Here is a 24384-nt window from a genome sequence, read left to right as displayed (position 1 = left end):
ATAGACCAATATGGGCAGACACAAATATGTACACTTTTCTTCTCTTGGAGCATACACTTAAGCATAAAATTGATATTGATAATCAAGATGGTTTAACTATTAATGTGACCTTATACCGTGCTCTGGAATTCGCTTGCATTAGGCTTAACACAGCAAAATATTTTACTCCAGCATTTTTATCTTGTCATCTAAGTGCTTAGTGCATGCCAGAGTAGTTTCAAAAAGAATATCTGTGTTTGTTAATACTGAAGTAATACACTGCCCAGAGCTGAAAAATCAAGTGATTCTTGAATGTCATTGTCACTATTCTTGCCCTTATTTCTGACAGTTCCTTTAGAAAGCACGTCTTATTTTAAAAGAAGATCCATTATTCTCCCTTACAAACAGCATTTGAATACAGTGAATATTACAAAATAGAATCTAGGGAAAGGAGTTGGTTTGGGACAATGTAAAGTCCTAGTTCACTTTGATAACATCACTGCTCTGCTTCTCTGTGCTTTAGCAATAACAGGCAGATTAACAACGGCAAAAAGGAGGAAGCTCTTCCCAGCCTCTCCACGCCTCCTCTTCGCTGCAGCTCCAGGGGCCAAAACATAAACTCTCACCACTCCTCTGGGCCACTGGTCAGTGTGTGTTTTTTCCGTTTCTTGCTGTTCTTGTTGCACAGTGTTGATCCTGCCTAGAATGGGAGTGTGCAAAGGTAGAAATTCTAGTTGTGGATACTGCCCTCGTGCTGGTAGTGTGCCACATCTCAGAGTGCAGAAGTGACGTCAGGGGAGCCCTTGGCCATGAAATGAACACCCGGCAGGTGCTGGACACACCACACCTGGGCTGGTCTGCTGGCTGCCCTACCCTGCCGGGCCTGTGGCTCTGTCCCGAAAAGCCGATCAGCCGACCTTGACTTCTTTCCACCTCTCCTGCCTGTCTTTTGCTGTCTTCCCCTGGGATCAGCTGTGCCACTCTGCAGTAAATCGCACCTGTCTCTTGGGAAGTCAATAAACCCCTTTGCTCTGGATGAAACTTACAGGGCTTTATTCGCGTCATACAGAGTTGTACATTCTTCTCTCTCCTTTTTACCTCCTTAATTATCAAACGCCTTTTATCACAGTGCAGTGGTCTTGTTGAGAGATCGGCACTTACCTGTATTTTGTATTCGGTTTTGCTCTCCGTCTGATGAGAAGCTGACTCAGAGAGGACCCTGTATCGTCTCTTCCCCACTTGCCGTTTGGAAAACCAGCCACTGCCACTCCGTGTCTGCTGACTGCCTGGAAATGGGCACTAAGCTGAGTCTCCTATTGATTTTTGTTTTTTCCATTTTTTTAGGAGTTGCCGGCACAGGAAACAGTGGAAGATCTCCAAGGTAGAGTATTTATTGTCACCATTTAATAATTGATCACAGCATTATCTTCAGTGACGTGAAAAAGAACTTCTGGAAAACAGAACGTCAGGGAATTAATTTAAAATAAGAATCATATCTAAGACTGCATGGTTGTATTTCAACTTCATTTCTTCCACTCTTAACTATAATTACTTCTCACATCACGTCTACGTTTCGATTATAATGTTTTTTCAGATCCTCGGTTATTGTCCTTTCTCCAGTGTGGGCTTATTTCGTATGGCTCAGAATAGCAGATAAAAAGTAGAATTAATTTACTATTGACGTAAACTTTTTATTGTGGTACTTACATTGAAAAATGACAGAAGAAATGTTATTGCATTTGTATACTGCATTTCCTTCAAGCTACAAATTTTGTTTCTGGAAATTTTCTTTTAAGCCCTGAGATTTTTATTTTCCTTTTTCACAGAGATTTCATTTTATTATCTTTCGATTGCCTTCAGAAGACTCAGAAAACAGTGTATAGAAGTGTTTAGAGGTCCACTCTCTGCATTTTTATTTTCTCCTAGCAATCCTACTAAGAGAAATTTATGCTCTAAGTTTTGAAAGTAGCATAAAATTTTATCTTCAGGAAAACAGCTGAAATTAGCACTTGGATCTGAAAACTTAAATGATGTTCCTTTTGTCATCACTCAGCATTCCACGATAATATGTAAAGGTTTGTTCAAGTTCTTTTTTCTCTATTAGTACTACCAAAAGAAGAAGTGAGCTTTAGTTAGGTTTCAGATATGTTAGTTACACACAAAGTTCCATAACAATGTTATTTCGTGTCCATTTACACACACACACTCGCACTGTTTTGTCCTATTACACTACTTACTCCAGCTCAAGCTATTAACAGCATTACTCTGCATCCTTTCACTGTCTGTTCTGGGCTTTTGACTCCACCGTTCCAACTGAAACAATCCCTTCTTCCCTTCCTTGTGCTAGGAATTACAGTCGAGACTTGGCATGTTTCATTTCATTCTGAGTCATGCCGAGTCAACTGTACGGGTGACATTTAGAGCCACAACTGTCTGCCAAGTCCAGTGTTTTCTCAACAACACTGCACGAGAGCAATTTTCTTTTCCTTAGGCCAGTTTTGTAATAGGCACAATGGCGTTCTTTTTTAAACAGGTCTCTTGAGTCCTAACACAGATGCCATACCAGTCACCCATTCAAAGATTATAACTCAACGGTTTTAGTATATTCACTGAGTTGTGTATCCCTCACATCGTCAAATTCAGAATATTTCCGTTACCTTGAAAAGAAATCCCACACTGCTTAGCCATTCTCCTCAATCTCCCCGTCTTCTCCAGCCCCAGGCAACCACTATTGTATTTTCTGTCTCTATGGATTTACCCATTCTGAACACTTCATATAATGTGTGATCCCTTGTGACTGGCTCCCCTCAATTAGCACAATCTGTGTTGTAGCTTGCATCGGTGCTTCCTTTCACTTTATTGACAAATGATATCCCATAAAAGGGCTATACCATGTTTTATTTATCTGTTCATCAGTTGATGAACTTGGAGTCCTCTGCACTTTTTTTGCTATTATAAGTAATGCTTCACTGAACATTCATTGTAAGATTTTGTGCGGATGTATATTTTCATTTTCTTGGATATATATCTAAGAATGGCATTGCTAGATCATGTAGTATCTGTGTTTCACCATTCGGGGATCTACCACTTTTAGAAGGCAGGTGTGCCCTTTTACATGCCCATCATCAATACATGAAGGTCACAATTTCTCCATGTTTTTGATGCTACTTGTTATTGACTATGTGTTCAAATATAACCATTCTAGTGGGTATGAAATGGTATCTCACTGTGGCTTTGATTGGTTTGAAATTACTTTATTTTTAAAAGATTTTATTTATTTCTTTGACAGAGAAAGAGAGCACAAGTAGACAGAGAGGCAGGCAGAGGGAGAGGAGAAACAGGCTCCCCGCTGAGCAGAGAGCCCAATGCGGGGCTGAGCAGAGAGCCCAATGCGGGGCTCGATCCCGGGACTGTGGGATCATGACCCGAGCCAAAGGCAGATGCTTAACCAACTGAGCCACCCAGAAGCCCCTGATTTGCATGAAATTAGTCATTTTTCTAATGACTAATGACATTGATGTTCCATGATCATCATTATCTTTAGAGTAATACCTATTCTAGTCTTTTGTCCTGTTTTTAATCAGGTTCTTTTTATTGGTGAATTGTAAGAGTTCTTTATATATTTTAGATACAAGTCCCTCATCAGATAGATTTGCAAATATTTTCCCCACTCTGGGTTTTCTTGTAACTTTGTTACTGGGGTCCTTTAAATTACAAAAGTTTTTAGTTTTCATGAAGTCCACTTTATTGTTTTTGTTATTGTTGTTACTTGGGCTTTTGGTGTCATGTGTAAGAAACCATTGCTGAATCTGAGGCCGTGAAGATTTATTCCTATGTTTCATTTTAAGAGTTTTATAGGGTTAATTCTTTTGGTCAGGTCTATGATTCATTTTGAGTTAATTTTTGTGTATGATGTGAAGTTGGGGTTTGACTTATTTCTTTTGCATAAAGTTTACCAGTTGTTTTAGGATCATTTACTGAACAGACTATTTCCCTCCTTCCCGCCATTAACCTTGTCCTGGCACACTATTGAAAATCAATTGACCGTAATGACAATAACGGTTTATTTTTGGACTTTCAGTTCTGTTCTTTTGGTCTCTATATCTACGATTATGCTCTCACGTACCAGCTTGATTGCCATTGCTATGTAATAAGTTTTAAAATCGGGAACTATGACTCCTCTAATGCATTTTGGCTATCCTGCGTCTTGTACATTGCCATGTACATCAATTTCTTAAAAAAAAAATCTGGGATATTATAAAGATTGTATTAAACCTTTAGAACAATTTGAAGAATTGGCATCTTAACAGCAGTACATTTTCCAGTCCATGGATTTGGGATGTCTTAACATTTATTTGGAACTTTGAATTCTTTTGATGATATTTTGTAGTCTTTAGTGCACAGGTTTTGTACTCTTGTTAAATTCATTCCTAAGTATTTTTTTAGATGCTATTATAACTGGGGTTGTTTTCTTAATTTTGTTTTAGCTTGTCTATCACTAGGGTATGGAAATTGAGTTGATTTTTGCACACTGGTTTTTATATTTTATAAACTTCCTGAATGTTTATTAGTTCTAAGTTTTTTAGTGGAGTCCTTAGGATTTCCTATGGACAGAGTGATATCACCTGTTAATAGAAATCTTTGGCTTTTCCCTTTCCAATCTAGTTGCTTTGTATTTATTTTTCTTGACGAATTGTCCTGTGTACAATTTCCAGTACAATGTTTATTGGATGTTGTGAGAGTGGACATCGTTGCCTATTTCTTATCTTATGGGATAAATATTCAGTCTTTTACCATTACATATGATGTTAGTTTCTAGTATTTAGCCTGTATCAGGTTGAGGAAGTTCTCTTCCATCTCAGGTTGTTGAATGTTTTTGTCATGAGAGGGTACTGGATTTTGTCAGAGGGTTTTCTGCGTCTAGTGACATAATCACATAGTTTTGATATAGTGTCTTTCTTGACAAATATTGCTTAGTAACATGGTATGTTTTTACAGTTCAAGTGTTAAGGATAGAAAACAAATGACTATATCTGGGTGGATTTCATTGCTAAGCGATATCTCGGTGGTCATTTTAGGCCACCTATTTTTCTTGGTTTTCCAGGTAGGAAATTCATTATGGCCATTTTTATGTAGGGTATTGAGGTATGACATGCTAATGTATTCACAAAAGACCCACTTATGAGCCACACTATGACTTTATTCATGTATATGCAATACGGTGTAGTTGACCAACTATCTTCTCTTGGCTTTTCCAATTTTCCTGATTGGCTTCCCTGTCAGTGACCTTTGGTTAATCCTCCTGTTTCACATGCTGTTTCACATGTAAAGGCTGGAGTATCCTTGGTCTTGGTGTTGGACCCCTTTCTCTTCTCCAGATGCCAGATCTCCTTTGGTGATCTTATATCTAGCTTTAAATACCGTCTATGTGATGATGGTGAGTAAATCTGCTTTTCCAGTTTGGAGCTCTGTCTGGACATCAGTCTCATGCAGCCGGGTGCTTTCACCTATGTCCTCCTGGATGAGTTTTCTAACGATTATATTAAATGGATCACCACTTGATTTCCTAATTGCTGTCTCTAAATCTGTACTTCCTCTGGTGTTCTCCTTTTCAATGGACAGTCCCATCACCAATCCCATTATCAAAGCTTTAGAATCAAGGGGTTTTCCTTGGTTTGTCTTTCCCTCGCTACTTGTAGCTTTAATCTATTGACAAGTCTTGCCAATTTTACTCCAAAACGTATTTCAAATTTATCTGTTTCTCTCCATGTCCACCCCCACTGCCCTAGTCCAAAACACCATTATTCATCAACTGCAACAGCCTCTTCTCTGGTCTTTCTCCTTCAATTTTTTTTTTTTTTCCTTTATGAAGGTCTTATAGTACTCTTCTCTTCTTCAAATTTTCTCGTACTTCTGCACAGTCTATCCCTCATACAGGTTCTATTTAACAACCTAGTTCAGATCATGTGCCCCTTTGAAAAACTTCTGCTGGGTTCACATTATTCTTTTTTTTTTTTTTAAGATTTTATTTATTTATTTGACATACAGAGATCACAAGTAGGCAGAGAGGCAGGCTTCCTGCCAAGCAGAGAGCCTGATGCAGGGCTCGATCCCAGGACGCTGAGATCATGACCTGAGCCGAAGGCAGAGGCTTAACCCACTGAGCCACCCAGGCATCCAGGTTCACATTATTCTTAGCATAAAATCCAAGCTGCACGCTTTGGCTTATACATGGACCCTGCCGGGCTTGCTGATCTCTCTTGCAAGTCTCATTCTCCTTTTGTTTTTTCTACTCCAGCTCCATGTACTTTCTCTCTCTTCCTTAAACATGTCAAGTGAGTTCCCATCACAGGGTCTTTGCATTAAATCCTTATTTGTTTTAAAACCTAGGTGATCTTTCATCTCATCTTGTACGTCAGGAGATGTCTTGGCTTATTAATCTGTACAATCTCAGTTGTGTAGTGTGGGAGGTAATGAGGCAATAAAAGTCCATTATGAATGTGTTCTATAGATACAACCCAACACCTTGTTCCTGAGGCCCTGCCTGGTGGTTTGGATTTGTCATGCAGTATTTTCAACAAATGCGCTTGATGTTGGGCAGTCAAGGAAAGCCCCTTTGATGAAACAGTATTCAGGTTGAGATCTGAATGGCAAAGTAAAGGAGGCATACACACACACACACACACACACACAGGCCATGTGAAGGACTAAAGGAGGGTCAGATCAGGACCCGGAGGGTCTGGGCTCTAGTCTCAGCTCCATCAGTAGCTGGTGAACTTGGACAAGTTTCTTGACCCTTCTTTTCTTCTATTTCCATGAAAAGGTGTCTACTCTGTGTAGTAGGATAACCTGCGTAAGGTTGCTACAAAGTGAAATAACCTTCACTGTTACCATTAGCTAACATTCTTGAGTGTGGATATGATAATAAACTGGTTTCTTTGGAGGATTCAATGAATATGAACTATGGTTGTTCTTCTAGAACTCTGTACGATCCAGTTATGAAGATAATTTTAATGTATAAGATTAAGCTATAGTTTCAAAAGTCTATGGTAAGTTGATTTTAGCCATTCTGACTGGTGTGAGGTGATATCTTTGGGAGGGAGACAAACCATAAGTGACTCTTAATCTTACAAAACAAACTGAGGGTTGCTGGGAGAAGGGGGGTGGGGTTATGGACATTGGGGAGGGTATGAGCTTTGGTGAGTGCTGTGAAGTGTGTAAACCTGGCGATTCACAGACCTGTACCCCTGGGGATAAAAATATATGTTTATAAAAAATAAAAAATTAAAAAAAAAAGGAAAAAAAAAGTCTATGGTAAGTAAAGTTTAGTTCTATAGATAATAATTGCTTAAGGAGTTTGGAAGAAAGATTATTTGTGGTTTAGGGGGAAGTTATATGTTGAAGGACAGGTATGAGAAAAGCCTTGAGTGGGGCCTTCAGTGACGAGGAGAAAGAACATTCCAGCTGGGAGAGCTAAGCCCAGAGTTTGTGCTCAATTCTTTCTACCAACGTGTGCCTGGAGGCAGAGGAGAGTGAGTGTTATTCCTGCCCACTCTGGGCCTCCTTGGGCCTCTAGAGAATAGTCCTCATGATAGAAGGGAAGGAAAACTGAGGGTATTTATTAATTGAATGACCATAAAGCCAGGCAAGAAAGAACATCCAAAAGATTATCCCATGATTTCAAGCTTAAGAGACTTAGAGAATGAATGATAGGGTCATTCACAGATACAGGGAAGCTGGGAGGACAAAGCTCACTTTCGGCCACCATTATAAGTATATATTGTTGCAGATACCATTTAGAAATATTGTGAAAATATATGAGTCACATCGGAAATGTAAGGTTATTATTTTCCTCAAATCAAGGCCCCAGCAAGCCCATGGCTAAGCCCTTGGCCTGGTGCTTCCCATGTCTTTCCAATTTTAGTATATGTGCTGCCGAAGCGAGCACTCCCATGTCTTTCCTTATAGATCCTTGTGGCAGCCTTAAGAGGTTGGGATAATTATTCCTTTTTTTACCAATAGGAGGTTGAAAGTCAGAGCAGGGGGAAGGTTTCTCCCTAGGCAATGTTTGATAATTTCCGAAGGTGTTTTCCATTGTCAAAATTGAGAACAGAGTTGCTACTGGTATCAAGCAGGTAGAAGTCAGGGTGCTGCCAACCTTCCTACAATGCGTGGGACAGCCCCCACAGCAAAGTTTCCTCTGGTCCAAAATGTCAGTAGCTCCGCAGTTGAGGATCTTGGTTTAGAGGGATTAGGTGATTTGCCCAAGGTAACGTGGCCAGTAAGTAGCAGAGCCAGGACCCCTCTGATAGGGAGTCCCAAACAGTGTCGAAACCGGTCTGCCTCCCAATGCTACAAAAAAGCAAAATCTAAAAGCCTGAATTATTACTTTAAATGCAGAGATTTTAAGAGCAATTTCACAGTAGAGGTGATATTTTAAAAATAAGCATCCAGTCACACTGGTTGCCGGCGCGGCTCTTAGCTTCCTTATCAGGAGGCCTTGTGCAGGGACATTAGTCATCCATCTCGACAGCTAAGAAAGTTCCTGCTGTTCGTTTCAGGTGTCGTTCTCTCCGAAGACCACGCGGTGGCACCAGTGTCATCTACCTCACCTGGCATTAAAATGGAAAGCTCAGCTGTTTCTAAAGAACGGGGCCCAGACCCCGTGACCACGCCTGCAGGACCCAGGAGGCCAGCTGTGGCAGAAACACGAGTCAGTGATAGAGTGAAGGAGAGAGGAGGCAGGGGGCAGCCCCCTTTCCGCCACAGGTCCGAGGGCGGCTTAGTGGAGAAGGAAGCCTTGAAGAAGTTGCCACACCTGTCCTTGTCTCAGTACGACTTACTAGAAACGGATGTTTCCTTCCAGCCTTGGGGCAGTGAGAATTCAGTCCTGAGTCCAGAACCTGTGATTTATGCCCAGGGCTCCTTACAGGAACAGTTGCAAAGCCAGTCACCTGCAGACAGCCTGAGCAGCAGCTGCCCCCAGTGCGACACGGTGATCGCCAGAGCTGCACGCCTGCCGCCGGATGCCACCAGGCATGGGGACCCTCCCCGGACCCAGGAAGCGGACTGCTCGGACAGCGAGGTAGCTGTCACTCTAATTGATACTTCTCAACCTGGAGACCCACTGAGTCTGCATGAACCCATTAAAATCGTCATCACCATGAGCAGCACCCCGAACTCCATGACGGACCTGGAGAGCTCACTCCACCTGAAGGTGGTCGGCACCGAGGGAGCCGGTTTGAAGTCTGATGCAGAGCCGGCCACCCCAGGGGTGGCCAGTCCTCCCAACACGGAGCAGATGAGAATTCCTGTCATCACCCTGGAGCTCTCTGAGGACCGGGGAGGAGGTGCTAAGTGTCCCGAAAACAACGGCAGCGACAGGACCCCAGAGAGACTGATGGTGGAGGCGTCATCCAATCAGTGTTCTGGCTATGAATCTGGGGAGGGTGGAAATGCCACCAAGGATGGCAGTCCTTCTCCGGGAGACCGCTGTGAAAGAAACCCCCTCTTCGCACCTCACGAGGTCCCCGTGTCTGAGGGGGCAGAGGAAGGCCAGGCTAACCTTGACCCATCATCTTGTAAAACTAGCCATGAAAAGAGACACACCCGGGTTCTCAGTGTGGACAGTGGGACAGATGTTTTCCTGAGCAAAAGTTCCACAGAAGTGGTCAACGATAAAGAAAAGACAATGCCAACTTCGAAATCTGACCTAGAGGCTAAGGAAGGACAGATTCCGAATGAATCCAACTTCCTGGAATTTGTGTCCCTATTAGAGTCAATCAATACTTCCAAGCTGACGGCGTCTGGCCAGAGGAATGACCCAGGAGAGCAGAACCAAGACAGTGGGCTTGTCGGAGGTACGGTGCCACATCAGCTCGGTCCTGATGACACCGAGAAGGCAATCCCTACTCCACGAGCTTCTGTGATTTGGTTTTGCAAGTATCGGGTCATTGCTGCTTGGTGATACTATTGGTAATTGCCAGATGGGCCAATATGAAGCTGTGGGTTGAGCCTGTATTAATACTCGCTTACTCTAGCAGGAAATTTAAGGCAGAGTAATGAATGTTTGGCTTCCCTAGAAGGTAACAACATTTATTTCTAAGGAAATGAGCAATTATATTTTATCACCGTGACAAGAACTCACCGGAGAGTTCTCTCCCTTTGTGGAGCAGATGCAGGCTGGGATTGCTGATTGTAAAGCACAGTTCTATGAGCTGAACCCACTTTCCTGTTGAATTCCATTTTAAGATCATTGTATGCAGAACTCTGCAATCATCCCGACTTGTCAACATAGTTATAATAAACACGCAGCCCTCAGTGTACTCCAGGCACTGCCCTGAGCACTTCACGTGTATTAACAGGAATGACTGTCCGTTGTGGTTTGCCCCCGAGGGTCCTCATGTACCCCGTTTTGCCACCACAATTAGCCACAGCACCGCCTTTCACTTTCAGAGGCGTTCCCAGTTTGAACAGTGAATTATGCAGCTACTTTCGTCTTACCTCATTTCTCTTCATAGAACCTTACATTATGGTACTATTATTTCTCTTTTGCAGATGAAGCTCAGAGAATTTCACTAACCTCCCCCAGTGAGTCTAGGAAGTCTAGAAGTACCAGAGCTGAGCTTTGATCCCAGGCAATCCTGACCCAGAGCCAATGCTCCCACAGACTCTACTTCCTTGATGGATGTCAGATTCATTTCTTTTCAGGTTGCTTAGTATCCCTGGGCTCAACAGCCTCAGTGGCAAAAGGGTGTTACTGGACTAGAGTTTTTACAAAATCTTTTAACTTTGAATAATGAAGTCTCAGAATATAGGTGAGGTTCGGTGGGGTGAGGTCCAGAGCTGATGACCAAGAAGAATTCTTGAGACATCTTTGGTGCAAAAGGGTGGTTTATTAAAGCACGGGGACAGGACCCATGGTCAGAAAGAGCTGCTGCCCAGGGTTGTGAGGGGTGGTCCATTATATTCTTGCAACTTGGGGAGGATAAGGTTAGGGATGGCGTAGATCTCTGAAGAATTCTGGAAGCAAGGTTTCCAGGACTTCACGGAGCTAGCTATTGTTGGGAAAAAGGTTATTCTTACCAGTAATAAAACCTTTTTGTGAGATCCTATAGATGTATATCAGTGGGCCATATGCTTGGGAATGATTGTCAACATGAATCTTGGAGGGTTTAGCAATAAAGTTTCCAAAGGAGTTGTTAGAGTAGACTTCAGGATCCTGGTAGGGGGTAGGAGTCAGTCAGGCTAGGATCGCCCTCTGCCCTTAGCGAAGTGTTCAGGTAGGGGTAGTTGAGTCCCAGAGGAATATCACTCTGCCTGTTTCAAGGGCTTGTCAGTGGGTAAGGAAATTTAATAATTTTCTTCTGCTTCTGTGTCCCACATCATAAATGTCCACTTTCCTGTGATTTTTGAGTACATTTCTGCTTATGTGTCCAGTAAAATAGTGTCTCTATGGTAAGATTGGGTGCTGGTAGCTGTATGTGCACTTGGCAGCTCCTGGCCTTTGCTGTAGCTCTTAGCCCTTAGTGCTAGAATTGTCCTTTTGTCCCTGGCTGTTCCCTGCTCTCTGGGACAGCCAGAGGGCGCTCTGCCTCCGTGCTGGCACTGACCAGCAATTTGCTTGTTTCTTTGGCTTCTCAGGTGCTTTGCCGAAAAGATTACTGCGCTTGCTAATTGCCCCACCTTTGCTTAAAAACACATTAAGTCTGGGTATTTAACTTATGTAAAGTGAATGTATTCTTTGTTTTACTATGTCTATATATCTAAGATTTTCAATATAGAGTAAGAAGAACAGGAAAAATTCAGATAAATATTTTAACAAACCCAGGCAGTGTAAGAAAGCATTGGTTACTGGGAGATAAAAAATCTTTTTGATACAGGATATAGGCCTTCATCTGTTTTTTATAAATATTCGTGCATCTAGATTAGCACTGTCCGATGGAACTTTCTGCAGTGATGGAAATAGCCCCCTATCTGCTTGCCCAGTACAGTAGTCAGTAGCCAGAGGCAGCTGTTAAAAACATGAAATGGGTATTGTGCAGCTGAGCAACTGAATTTTTAATGGTATTAAATTTAAATAGCCCCTCGTGGCCGCAGGCTACCATATTGGACAGTGCTGACCCATACATTGTGTCTGCCCAGGACACAGTGTGTATGGTGGACAGAGCACAGGCTGCAACAGCTCCGAGCCCAGGGCCAGGTTTTGGTTTTGCCGCACCAGCTGGATGAGGTTGGGCAACTTACTAAATCCGTCCGAGTCACAATTTCTTCAGTAAAGCAGGAATAAGGATATGTTACAGATGTGCTGTGAGGACCCAATCAGGAAAGTAAGTGAAAAGTCCTGCTCCTTGATCAATTTCAGCCTTTTATTCAGAATTTCCCCTCAGGCCATACATAAGATTTATTGGATTTGCCCACTCAGGTTCCTGCTCTTCTTGAATTTTTCAGCCAACCACACTTAATCCAAACAGTATAAAATTGGAGATCGAGGGGTGTGCGAAGAAATTAGGGATGCTACAAGGTTTTCTGTGGAAAGAACAGGCTTGATTGTCTGGAGTCTGCAGGTACAGCAGGGTGGGAGGAACTGGCTGGATTACGTGCCTCCTCCGGGAAAGGACAGAGGCTTTTAACTGAAGGATGAAAGAGAAGGACAGAAGTCTTTTAGTTGTTGAAAGGCAAGAATGAAAGGAGGCAAATTAAATGCCATTTCCGTGGTGCCTTGTGTCTTTGAGATCGATAATATCTCCCTGCTCCTCAATCTCTACATAATAACTTGCTATGGGTTGTAATCTAAAAACCCAATTTCAGAATGTGTTTCTAAAACAACATGACAGTGTTGAGTGATATCAGCAGCCTAGGCGATATGTCCTCATCTTTCCCCTGCTTCATAGTGAAATAATGCTTGACCTTTACACGATTGTAATATACATGATTTCTCAGTTCTCTCTATGGTATTCTTGTATCTCCAGCCCTGGTCCTCCCCGCAAAGGGCTTTATGGTTATCCTCAGGCCTTGGGTCTATAACAAGGTTCTAGGCTATGAAAAACCACCCTCTTATCAAAAGCCTTTAAAACCATGTTTTCATTTCATTTTGTTTTGATACACCTTTATTTTACTCTGTGGGAATAAACCAAGACCACTCGAATGAGAAGCAAAGACAAAACATTATTCAGAGCTTTTGATGGCAAGGGAGTCAGCCACTATTCCCCGTGTTTTGGCAGAGACTCAAAGGCAGGAGGAGGAGTGGGAAAGCTTTGTAGTGGAGAAAGGGGAGGCTTCAGGTGTGCTCTGACCGGAGGCTGGGGAGCTAGAAGTGGGCTAATTAGAGCAACCTTTGGGATTGGTCATGGGAACGTATTTGGTTTTCTTTGGCTGGAAGCAGGGACAAAAATCAGGGAAGCTCTCAGTAATTAATCAAGTCCTGGCCATTTTGCGCCAATTATTACAGGGGTAATTATTTGGCTTCCTGGACTGTTTGCTAAAAATAATGATCTGACTTCCTACAAGTCTGACTTAACACATCGTATGTTGGCTTCCTGGGCTGGGCGTCTGGCCACTACCTATTTCATATTCAATCTCTTCTAGAATTTCTGAGAAAAAATCATGAATGTAGGTAGAGATGCTTTTTGAAGGATTATTCAAAGTATGAAGAATGGTAACAACCTAAATTTACAGCAATAGGGGTCTAATTCAGTAAATTATGCTGTACCAATGTAATATTACCTAACTACCATTTTTAGATGATATAGAAGAATATCTAATCTCATTAAATATCTATTGAACTTTAACATAATTAAGTATCTACATTATGACTTATTTTTTATAAAACAGAAAAGTATTTGCAAAAAAAAAATATGGCTGGTGTACTAAGTATCAAATCGGCTCCTGTTTTCAGTATGGTGGGGTTCAGAGTGATTTAAATTTTTTTCTTTTCTGTAGTTTTAAATTACATACAGTTCATGTGCACCATTTTTTATAGGCAGAAAGTCCCTGTTAATGTGTTATTTTCTTTTTTAATGTGTTATTTTCAAGGGAAAAAGGAACATAAATAGTCCATATGTTGACATATGTAATGTACCCATTTAAGAGAAAGAGAGGCTAAAATATGAGAAAGAGGCATGGACAATTGAGTCCAGCTACATGCAGTGAGGGGGGAGGGCGGTCTGCGATGGCTTTCTACAGTTACATATGCAATACGATCACTGGCCAAAGCCACTTGTTATGATAGCACTTTCTCACAAATGTGTTTCTTGAAAACTGTGAAAACTTCTATCTTGACAAGCTGTCAAATGAGAGGCAAACATTTCTGTATCAAAGCAATTCTAATGGTAGTTTCACAGATGTGCTGGGAATGTTTATCTCCAGGACTCACATAGAAACCAGCAATGTTTCTCTCAAAGTCTGAGGATGAAAACTTTGTTATATAATAGTGATGTGATTCATATCTCAGGGTAGCCAACGCCATTTTACTCGTTGAGGGTCCCGGCAGATCTTGGTGAGCTTTTCGAATGGCATGTCTCGAAAGGACCTGAGGTTCAAACCACTCAATTGTGTTCTTTAGACAATTTCCTTGGAGGAAGGTAGCTCTTGGGATCTTTGGTTTTGGGAATAGGGAGGTCATTGTAACCCTAAAAACGACTGTTGGGGTATATATCCTAAGACAAGGAAGGGCTGACCCCTAGCCGTGGATTCTGCTGTGCATAGTGATGCAAGCTAAGACTTACTTTGGTCCGTTGTTTAAGGAGGATTGTGAAAATTCAAATGACCAATCTGTACCCATTGCCTTGGCATCCTTATTCACCTTAAAATACTCTCAGGGCAAGAAGCAGGAGTACGGCCTCACTGTGTCTTCCATGGGGCCAAGTTTGTCGTGTAAAGTCAGCCGGGCTTGAGTGTCTACCTTATGGAGGGACTGAGTCCGCCTTTACCTTGAAAATCTAGACCTGGAGAATGAGCGAGAAGGAAGGATTGATAAAAGATTTTTTTTAAAGCGGTAAATGGGACCTTGCTCCAAAATAGCGAGGTTTGCTTATGAAATTTATTTTCCATCTGATGCTATCCACTTATGAGCTATGAACCTTTCAAGCCCAAGTAATCTAAACGGGTGATTTTTCAACCAGCTAGGCCAGTGGTCACTGGAGTTATGTCTAGGGAATCCCGAAATCTGCCCATAAAGTAGAAGCTGTCTGTAGAGGTCTACGTAACTTGTCTCCAACATATATACAGTTATGTTTTTCAAATATATTTAGGTATTTCATAATTAGTAAAATTAAAATTGAGTGAAACACATTCTGAATTCATCGGAGCTATATAGATTTTCTGTCTATTCTTGTTTCAGTTTTGGTAACTTATTTGCAAGCGCCTTCTCACTAATTTCTTATTTAATATTATGTTCACACACAGACCAATGTTTTTCAGATAACGGCTCCCCTGAGAAAAAGGAGGAAATCCAGGAGAGTGAAAAGCCTAATGGACACAGTTCCAAGCAAGGAAAACCGGACATGCAAAGTCAAGACCACACTAGCACCAGCCCCGTGCTCACGGAGCCTGCGAAGATCACGACCCTGTGAGTGTAACTTACTTACTTAGCTTCGTGGTGGTGCAAAGTGTGCAGCCGCTTCGTTTTACTGGCTGCTGCTTGTAATGGTTTGTTAAGGATGAGGAGGAGTTTGAATAGTGTTTGAAACTTCTGTATATGTTAAGTTTCCAGGGCAGTAGACAGAGACAAATAATCTACCGGGTAACTTCCCAGCAAGATAGTTCTGTCTTGCAAGTCATCAGCGGGCCTGAGACATCTGTGCAAGATGAGATGTCCATGGACGCTATGCATGTCTTCATTGATGAACATGGTAAGTCTTTAGAGCTCTTTACTAATGAGGAAGAGGGGAGCAAGCTGGGGGCTTTCTCAGGCCCACGTGGTCCCTTAGGCTCAGTGTTAGACTGTGGAACAGGAAGACTTAGTCCTGTGATGGCTCACATGTAATAATGTTCTCCTGCCTCAGGGCCTTTGCACATAGCAGATCCCCGTGCTAACAATGTGTTATGTGTCCTTCATATCTTAATTCTAAAGACAGTTATTCAGGAAAAAATTTCCCTGGACTCCCCAGACTTAATCAGGTTCCTATGCTTTTCAGTCTCTGAACACCTTATCCTTCTCTTTCTTTGAGCTTCTGATTATTTATTGACCTATGATTTGATTAATGATGTTGTCCACCTCACAACTGTGAACTTTAGGAAAGCAATGCCTAGCACCTAGTAAATATTTCTTGGATGTATGTTGAATATCTGACCTTGATATATATTTTTAGTGCCTTGTTATAAAAAGGATTTAAAATAGAAAAAGAAAAAAAGAAGGAAGGAAGGAAGGGAAAAGGAAAAAGAAAGAAAGAATATTAAGTGGCAAGTTCAAAGTTCTGTAGATAAGGGATATATAGGTTCTTGCTTTTTCAGGATGGGTCTTTTGTTTAAGTCCCTTATAGATCTGTTAATGTTTGTTATTTTACTTGATAAATGATCCCAGGTTTGGATCACAAACTACTAGGTTACCCTCTCTGCAGAACAGTAGTTTAAGGACTGAAGTGCTTTTGCATCTGCAGAAATACAAGGAGTCTTTTGCATTATAAAGAACAACATTAACACTTCTATCAAAGCCTCCAGGGGGCTGAGATTTGTGCTTATTAATGTATCTCTTGGTGGCAGGAACCTCCAAGTTGAGGTCCAGTCCTTTTGTCTCCATTCCAGCTGGTTAATTACACTCCTGTGTCACCTGGAGAAGGTATTCCTAAAACCTCTTCCGGGGAGACCGCTGACATTTACAAAATGAACTGGTTTTCACACCTCAGTACCCTGAACCTCTTTAGCGGGCTAATTTAACTCTGCAAATTAATTCCATCTCTGGATTTTCCTCATTACCAGGCTGACACACCAGTCAGCTTGGGCTGCCCCAGGGCTCATCTGAAAATTCCCAGGTGGGGATGGCCTCATGCACACCACCAAGCAAAGCCACACCTGATAAGCCTTTTTATGCACATGATACAAAAACTCCCAAGTTATGGCTCCCACCGGTCGGCCTGACCCATGATGAAACAGCGAACCCAAGAGAATGCAGTGGACCCTTGCACAACAGGGTTTGAACTGGGTGGGTCCGCTTGTACATGGGTTTTTTTGGATAAATACAGTGCAAGATTATAAATGCATTTTCTCTTCCTTATGACTTTCCTAATAACATTTTCTTTTCTCTGGCTTACCTTATTATAAGAAAATAATATATAAAACATACAACATTTAAACTGTGTATGAGTTGACGTCATGTTATGGGTAAGACTTTTGGTCACCAACAGGCAGGCTGTTTGTAGTTAAGTCTTGGGGGAATCAAAAGTTATATGTGGATTTTCAACAATGTGGGTGGTCGGTGCCTCTAACCTCCAAGTTGTCCCAGGTTAAAATGTATACAAAAGTGAATTAAGAGATAGTGCAAATTAATTGAAGAAAAGCAATTAAGTCTAGTAACTGAGGCAAGCTTGTCTAAGCATGTTATTAGAGAGGTATGTCAAGAAGATTTTCTTAGTTAAGTTATACACCCTGTGGAAAAAAAATAGAAAGAATGAACCTAGATTACCCACAATTATTATTAAAACAGTCTAAAATGAGTTCCCTCTGACATGGCAAAATTTAAGCTGAAATGATCAGATACCAATAACTGTCTAATATTCTTTGCCGAAATTTTGTGGTTTTCCAGGGGAAATTAGATCCTGTTACTTAAAGTCTGGCAACCAGAGAGAAGGCCCTTTCCAGCACCTGCCGTCGAATCATGATAGTTTCTCTCATGCTCGGTAGGTGGAGGTTTGGTTTCAGGTTCCAGGGCTGTCCTGTTGCTGGGGGACATGCAGATTCCTCTGACTGCAAATGAAGTGAGGATCCTGGTGGGGGTGAAGGTGTTAATCCCTCTGTAGGTGTCAAAGCTTTGTGGGTTTCCTATGCGAGAAAGGAAATCTGATGTTTTAGAAAAATAAAGAATAAACTGACCCGTTTTCATAGTAGCTGCGTCCAACAATGAATTAATCTCATAAACATAAAGTAGAATCCTATGCAAACTGTAGCACTCCCTTCAGGGAAGACAGTGTTGCAGCTCGAGAAGAACGCGTTCTTAAATGTGTCCCGAGGAACAGACCAGAAGCGAAGTTAGCGCTCATCCGCACTGGTGAAGGCTGGCTCTCTTTCAGATAGGTGATCTGAGTATTTGTTCTCTTTTCCTTCCTTCAGAATGGATGGACCAACTTTCTAAATTATGTTAATTAAGTTGATACTAAATTAGCTTGTGTATCCGGAACATAGCTGGGTTCATGGCAGCGTTGAGCGAGTCGTAGGTCTTACCAGTGGCGGACTGAGTTCGTTGTTCATTCTGGGCTTCAGCTTACTCTTCCTTCCTTCCTTCCTTTCTTTGAGAGGGTGGGGAGCGCTCCCACGTGCCTGAGCAGTGGAGCTGGGGTGCATGTTAGGAGGAGAGGGAAGGACCCCAAGCAGACTCCCTGCTGAGGGCAGAGCCCGTTGGGGCTCAGTCTCATGACCATGGGATCATGACCTGAGCCAGAAACGAATGCTTAACTGACGGAGCCACCCAGGTGCCCCCAGACTTGAAGATTCTTTGAGGATAATCTGTGAACGTGCCTTTGTTGCTTGCCCTAAGCGAGGAAGTACGTTTTCTGCGTACGTGTCGTTAGACTTGTGTGTGTACTTGTGTATGTACTTGTGTGTGTACTTGAAGACATAGGGGAGTCCTTTGTGGTGCGGTTAGAATGCCTTGGGCGTCACACCTGGAGCGTTCAAAGGGAGTTGCAGGAACCTTGATTCCAGATCCTGTGGTTGATGACCCCTCCCCAAGGTCAAAGTTCCCTCCAGGGGTGTGCCTAGGAAATTGCAGGGGGAGCCTCACAAGGGCCTTGAAGAAAGTTCGCCTTTGACCTTGCTGTCTGCCCTCCAGCTGGGAAGTTGTGTGCCAGCCTTGCAGGGCGTTCCCTCACTGCGGTCCCTGCTGCCGAAGAAGCTGGGGTCGGCCGTTGGGGCAGATCTGATGGGTGCTGCGGGCCGTGGTTCCCCTAGGCCACATGGACACACCTGGGCCCCAAAACTGAGTCACTCCTGTGGGGCAAGGGCATGATCTCCATCACTCATACGCCTTTCACTCACCCTCTGTCTCCCTCCGGTGCCCACACTCCAGTCAAAATAGACAGAAAACAAAATTCTTCTCCAGCCAGAAACATGGCAAGGCTCCATGCACATGTCCCCCACGAGGAGAGGGAGGTTTGCCCTCCACACCTCGGCCTCAGCCCGTGGGACATTTCGTGGCAGTGGCTTCATGGATTTAGAGATCTAAGATGGCAGCTTTCTGAAGCCAAATACTTAATTCTGTGTGAACACAGCTTTGAAAGCTGTCACATTTTTTTGCAATCCTTGTTGGAAGCTGTAGTGTTTTTAAACTAAATTTAGAACAGTTATCAGGCCCTTATCTATTCCAAAATAAAGTTACAAGACTTTCTTATTTTTATTTTCCTGGACAAATGTACTTCACTTTCCCCCTTGGTAAATACTTTAATTACATTTGCCAGTAATGCCCGTTAGCATAAGGCCACATATCCAGGGCCTGAAAAGACTAAAAACGTAGCGTGTGCAAATCAGAATCAGAGAGAATGGGTTTCCAGGAGGCTCCACCTCCTCAGGTCATCCCTCCTGGGGAACTGCCCTCTGACTCCTGTTCTCCCCCAAGTTCTCCCTTTTTATTAGATTTCCCCGAGGTCTTGTTTTTCTTTCATCCCCTCTGCATTTCCTCCCCAGATTCGAGCTCTTTTGTGGCCTGTCCTCCATTCCCACAGCTGCCCGGGTTTCAGTTTGCCACAGTGCATGTCCTCCAAGGTCGAGGGTTTTCTGCTAGGTGAGGCCGGGGCTCCGCACAGGTGCCCGGGGCTGTTGCACGTCTGTGCTGAGCAGCCCTGCGTAGCCACGTGGAGAGTCTCAGGTCAGCCCTTCCCGAGCTCCGCCTTTTCCCATGCACACTGCAGTGAGAGCCCTTCCTGGCGCACACGGGACAATCCAAGTCAAACAGGTCTTATCACTGTGCGGATTTGGGGTCATTCAACGGAGGCATCTTGTAGACGTTTTCAAGGGTGCGGTGTCTTTCTCTACCGCTTCCTCATTCCTGTGTTTCGATTCCATTGTCAGTCAGATGCGTGCTCTGGTGTCAGAAGATGCCTCCTGTAGCCTCAGGCCTGTGTTTTCTCCTCTCATTCAAGTCCATTGAGGACACCAGGCTTCTTTCCGGTAAACCCCTGAGGAGTCTTCTTGAGTCTGATGGGTTCTGGCTGGGCCACGTTCCTGGAGCCCAGTCGCCCAGGGCAAGTACGTGACTTGGCTCTACACTCAGCTGCAGAGCTGGATTGCAGGTTCCACAGAAAGAAATCATGGGGGTTGCCCTACAGAGGGAAGTTTGGAGTGAGCTGGACGGAGGCAGGGCAGCGAAAACCAACAGATGACTCCCATGGACTCTGTTCCTGGTAAAATTGTTCGACCAGTTTAATTACCGAACTTCGTTAAAGAGAATGATGATCAAGTTTTGTAGAAGCAGCTTTGCCCTTCGAGAAAAGCTTTGTATAATGTCCCTTGTTGTCTCTAACATTTCTCGTCTGTGAACGTCCCCACGGAGACTTCTTGGCCCACCACCTTGCATGCCAGGTTCTGTCTCTGTCCACCTGCCCTCTCTCCAAGGCAATTTGATAGGACGCTGGTTCTTAAGAGCTCCAGGAAGGAACAGCACCCAGCCCCGCATAGCTTGTCCTCGTCATGCTTCACAGATAACATGGGATAATATACTTGTTTGCTATCTCGCGGGCAGGCCGGTGTTTGAGAGGATCCATGTTCCCAGACGGTCTATGCTCTGAAATAGGTTCATCATTTAGAGGGGACTTGGTTATGGGGTGTTGTGGCAATTCAATGGCTCATTTGGGTATAGGAGATGGACCGTGCTTCCTGCTTCATGCGTGAGAACAAAACTTAAGTCCCTTCACTTAGCAGAATTATAGCATTGAAGCGGTTCCCTCGGTGGTTCTGGGAAAGTGGTTAAGGGGCCGCCATCTGTTTAACTCATGCAGGAACGGCTCAGTGCTCTGCAGAGTCAGATGATCTTCGGGATTTAAACTGTTGTCCCACGGGCTTGTGCTGGATATCCCAGCAGTCTCAGAGTCCTCCCCAGATTGGGGGACAGTGAAAGCTATGCCACCTGTCCCCGGAGGCTGGTTGCTTTGGATTCATAATAAGCCTTGGCTTTCATGGCAGTTCATGATAGAATGATGATCTGGGTCTTTGAATTGGTTATACCAAGGAAGAACTCTTGTAAGTAGGATAGAAGCAAGCAGGCTGTTTCAACAGAGATATTTTATTTTAAAGGTTTTATTTATTTGACAGAGAGTGAGAGAGGGGGAACACACGTGGGGCGAGGGGCAGAGGGAGAAGCAGACCCCCCCGCTGAGCAGGGAGCCCAATGGAGAACTAGATCCTGGGACTCCAAGATCACGACCGAAGCCAAAGGCAGATGCTTAACCGACTGAGCCACCCAGGCGCCCCTCAACTAAAATACTTTAACCCCCATGTTGATGCACCACTGTGTGAGGGGCATGCATAGGAGAGAGCGTCCTCTCTGTCTCTAAGGTAAAGAAAGGTGCCGGAGCCGAAGGCAGCTGATCACATGCAAGGCCACAGGTTAGGATTTTCCCACCTAGAAGGGCCAGGTCCCTCTCGCCTTGCACCTGTGTTCCGACACACCTCTTCCTGGTGGTTACGGCCGTTCCTGGCCCTGAAGGAAGCATTTCCCTGCGGTAATTCTGGTCGTGGCGGCCACCACTTGTTAAACATGTGTCAGGTGTGAAGCACTGGGCTGAGTCATCGATTACCGGATCTCACCTGCGCGACAGAACAGAGGACGGCGATATTCGCTCCATATCACAGCCCAGGAAATAGGACCGTCTAAGAAACATGCTCGGCCGCAGGGGCTGGTCCGTGGCCCCTGGACGCCGAAATCTCCCTCCCTGCTCCTCTCTGCCAGCGGGGGCCACAGACTCAGAGTTCCGTGGCTCCCAGGCAGGGAGAATAAGCAGGGGAAGCTGGCCAGTGGCAGGGGGTAGGTGTGGTGGCCACGGCGGTCCCTGGGAGGGCGTTTATCCTGTCTTTGGGGGCTGCTGCTGCTTCTCCTCCGTCTGCCTAGGCCTGATCCAGAAAACCTGGCCGGACCAGATATTCCAGTATTTTCTGCAAGGATCCAAAATCCACACTTCTATGTAAAATCTGTTTTGTTTCACATGATCAGTTTTCATTCTTTTTTTGGCAATACCACAGGCCACAGGTGACGTGTGTGGCTGGCTGTGGCCTGAGGACTCCTGGTTGTCCCTCCTGCTCTGAAGCCCAGGCCTTCACCCCGCACCCTGTGTCCTCCTGGGGAGCCGCCCTTCCCGCAGAAACATGTCCTATGGAGATGCCCTTATGTGGCCCCCAGTGCGTGTCTGGGCAGGGGTGCAGTGAGCCCGTTTCTCCACACCCCTGCGTGGCCCGGTGCGTCATGTTTCCGCTCTGCGAAGCCCACACAAGCCGACTCTCAGCCCTTCCTCTCTAAGCATCTGCTCTTCCTTGCCTTGAATGCTCTTCTCTGTTCCTGGCGTTTGGAGTAATCATCTCTTAGAGCACAGAGGACACTCTGCCTCCTTATGCTTCTTCATCTGATCAGTCTCTACCGCGACAATAAAGCGACTTTTCCAAGCCGCCCTTAGAGGGGGACTTACCACGTTCCCTCTGGCACTTCATCCATTTGGGTAGGACTCCCGTCTGCCCCAACGGTAGCTGCCGGAAGGCAGTGCGGCGTCAGAGCCCGCACGCAGCCCTCTGCAGACAGGTGTTCCCTAACTACTGAGCCGAATCAAATCCAATCACGGGCAGGCCCGTGGGCGCACAGGACCGGGCGCGGACCAGCGGGGCAGTTAGGGGAGCTGACGAGAAGCTGAACGGGAGGAAGGGAGTTGACCAAGGGGCCATGAGACTGGTCAGACAGCTCACACTTCGTTCTCCTGGTGGCAGGAGCACTCTGACCCCTTTGTAGACAGAAACAGTTTCACGAACGTGGCACTGATTATCAAGACAACATCATCAGATGACGCCGCGAAGGTGGGAACGCAGGAGCCAGGAGCACCAGCGGCTTGCCTGCTCATTTGGATACAGAATCTGATCTTTTTGTAAGTGGAGAAATGGAACCCCAAAAACCCTCAAACTAAAACTAAAATAACCCACAGAACCCAAACAAACCTGCGAAATGACTGTTTAAACCCTCAGCACAGAGAAATCAGAGATCGGAGCTGAGGTTAGATGTTCCCGGCTTGTTTTCCGTTCAGTTGTGAGGCGGTGGCGCTCTGCGTCCATGTGGAAGGGGCTGTGGTGGGACATCGGGGTCCCGAGTGGCCCGGAGCACGCAGGTGAGCGTCAGTCGTAGGCGGATTGAGGTTTCGGTTCCCGCATTCATGAACTTCTTGGTTGACGTTGAGCAACTCATTTAACCCTCTTAGGTAAAGAGTGTCCTAATGCATAAATGGAAATAACATAGTGATCACTGCAGTGGCGTTACAAGTTAAATATAATAGACGTAACAGTGCTTTGGACAGTACCTGCTGTAAGGACCTTGTTGTTATCTGCAAACACAAGTGGTGGGCCAGGGGCTCACGTTCACTACTGGCATCGTAGAGCTCAGCATCCTGACTTTACCTGGGTGGAAGCCTTCCCTCTTGGCTTTTTTGAGTTGCTTTATGAGATTTTCAGGCGGCTAAGGACTTTGCACTCTCTCTGTCAGCCCGTCGTACTCCAACATTTGGAACTCTTGTCGTAATTTCAGAGTAGGGGCTTCAATATTGTATCTCTGGCTTCTCATGCCGTTCAATGTCGAGTTCTCCCACTGTAGTAAATACAAACTTTGATTTTGAACTTGGAAGGATTCCTAGTTGCGGCTGTTGCTAAGCCATTCAGCCATGGAAGATATTGGAAAAGCAGTTTTTTTCCCTGTGAGGCAACTTCAGTGACTGGGATTGCCTCCAACTAGGCCATTAAACCACCGATTCTTATTATTGGCAAGCTAGCCGTTCCTCTCTGCCATTGTTCAGTTCGGTTGCTGTGTGACAGTTTTATATCCTCGACTCTCAAGCATGAATAGGGAATTGTTTGCAGTGTAACTTCCATGTCTCTTTGGGGATTCCTGGAGGAAACCAGGAGAGGAAACAAATTTCCCTCCTTGCTCTCACTGTCATTGTGGGAACCAGTGCATTTCTCATTAACTGCCAAGGAAACATAAGCAGCATTTTCCAGTTGCACAGTAACTGTCCG

At 44.3% G+C, this 24384-nt stretch overlaps 1 protein-coding gene across 2 annotated transcripts in view; it reads left to right on the top strand.

Moving 5' to 3' along the window:
* Positions 1–24384, top strand: part of PCNX2 (pecanex 2) — a 288644-nt gene that overhangs the window by 28725 nt on the left and 235535 nt on the right. For both annotated transcript variants that reach the window (XM_032312937.1, XM_032312936.1), the window contains exons 3-8: positions 503–623; positions 1324–1360; positions 8541–9839; positions 15400–15547; positions 15685–15830; positions 17720–17813. In XM_032312937.1, coding sequence (XP_032168828.1) covers positions 503–623; positions 1324–1360; positions 8541–9839; positions 15400–15547; positions 15685–15830; positions 17720–17813 — 1845 coding nt within the window. The remainder of the gene's footprint in view (positions 1–502; positions 624–1323; positions 1361–8540; positions 9840–15399; positions 15548–15684; positions 15831–17719; positions 17814–24384) is intronic.

Source organism: Mustela erminea, chromosome 14 (genome assembly GCF_009829155.1).
Source record: "Mustela erminea isolate mMusErm1 chromosome 14, mMusErm1.Pri, whole genome shotgun sequence".
Taxonomy (NCBI): Eukaryota; Metazoa; Chordata; class Mammalia; order Carnivora; family Mustelidae; genus Mustela; species Mustela erminea.
Note: the sequence above shows the minus strand (reverse complement) of the source record. Positions and strands in the feature narration are given on the sequence as shown.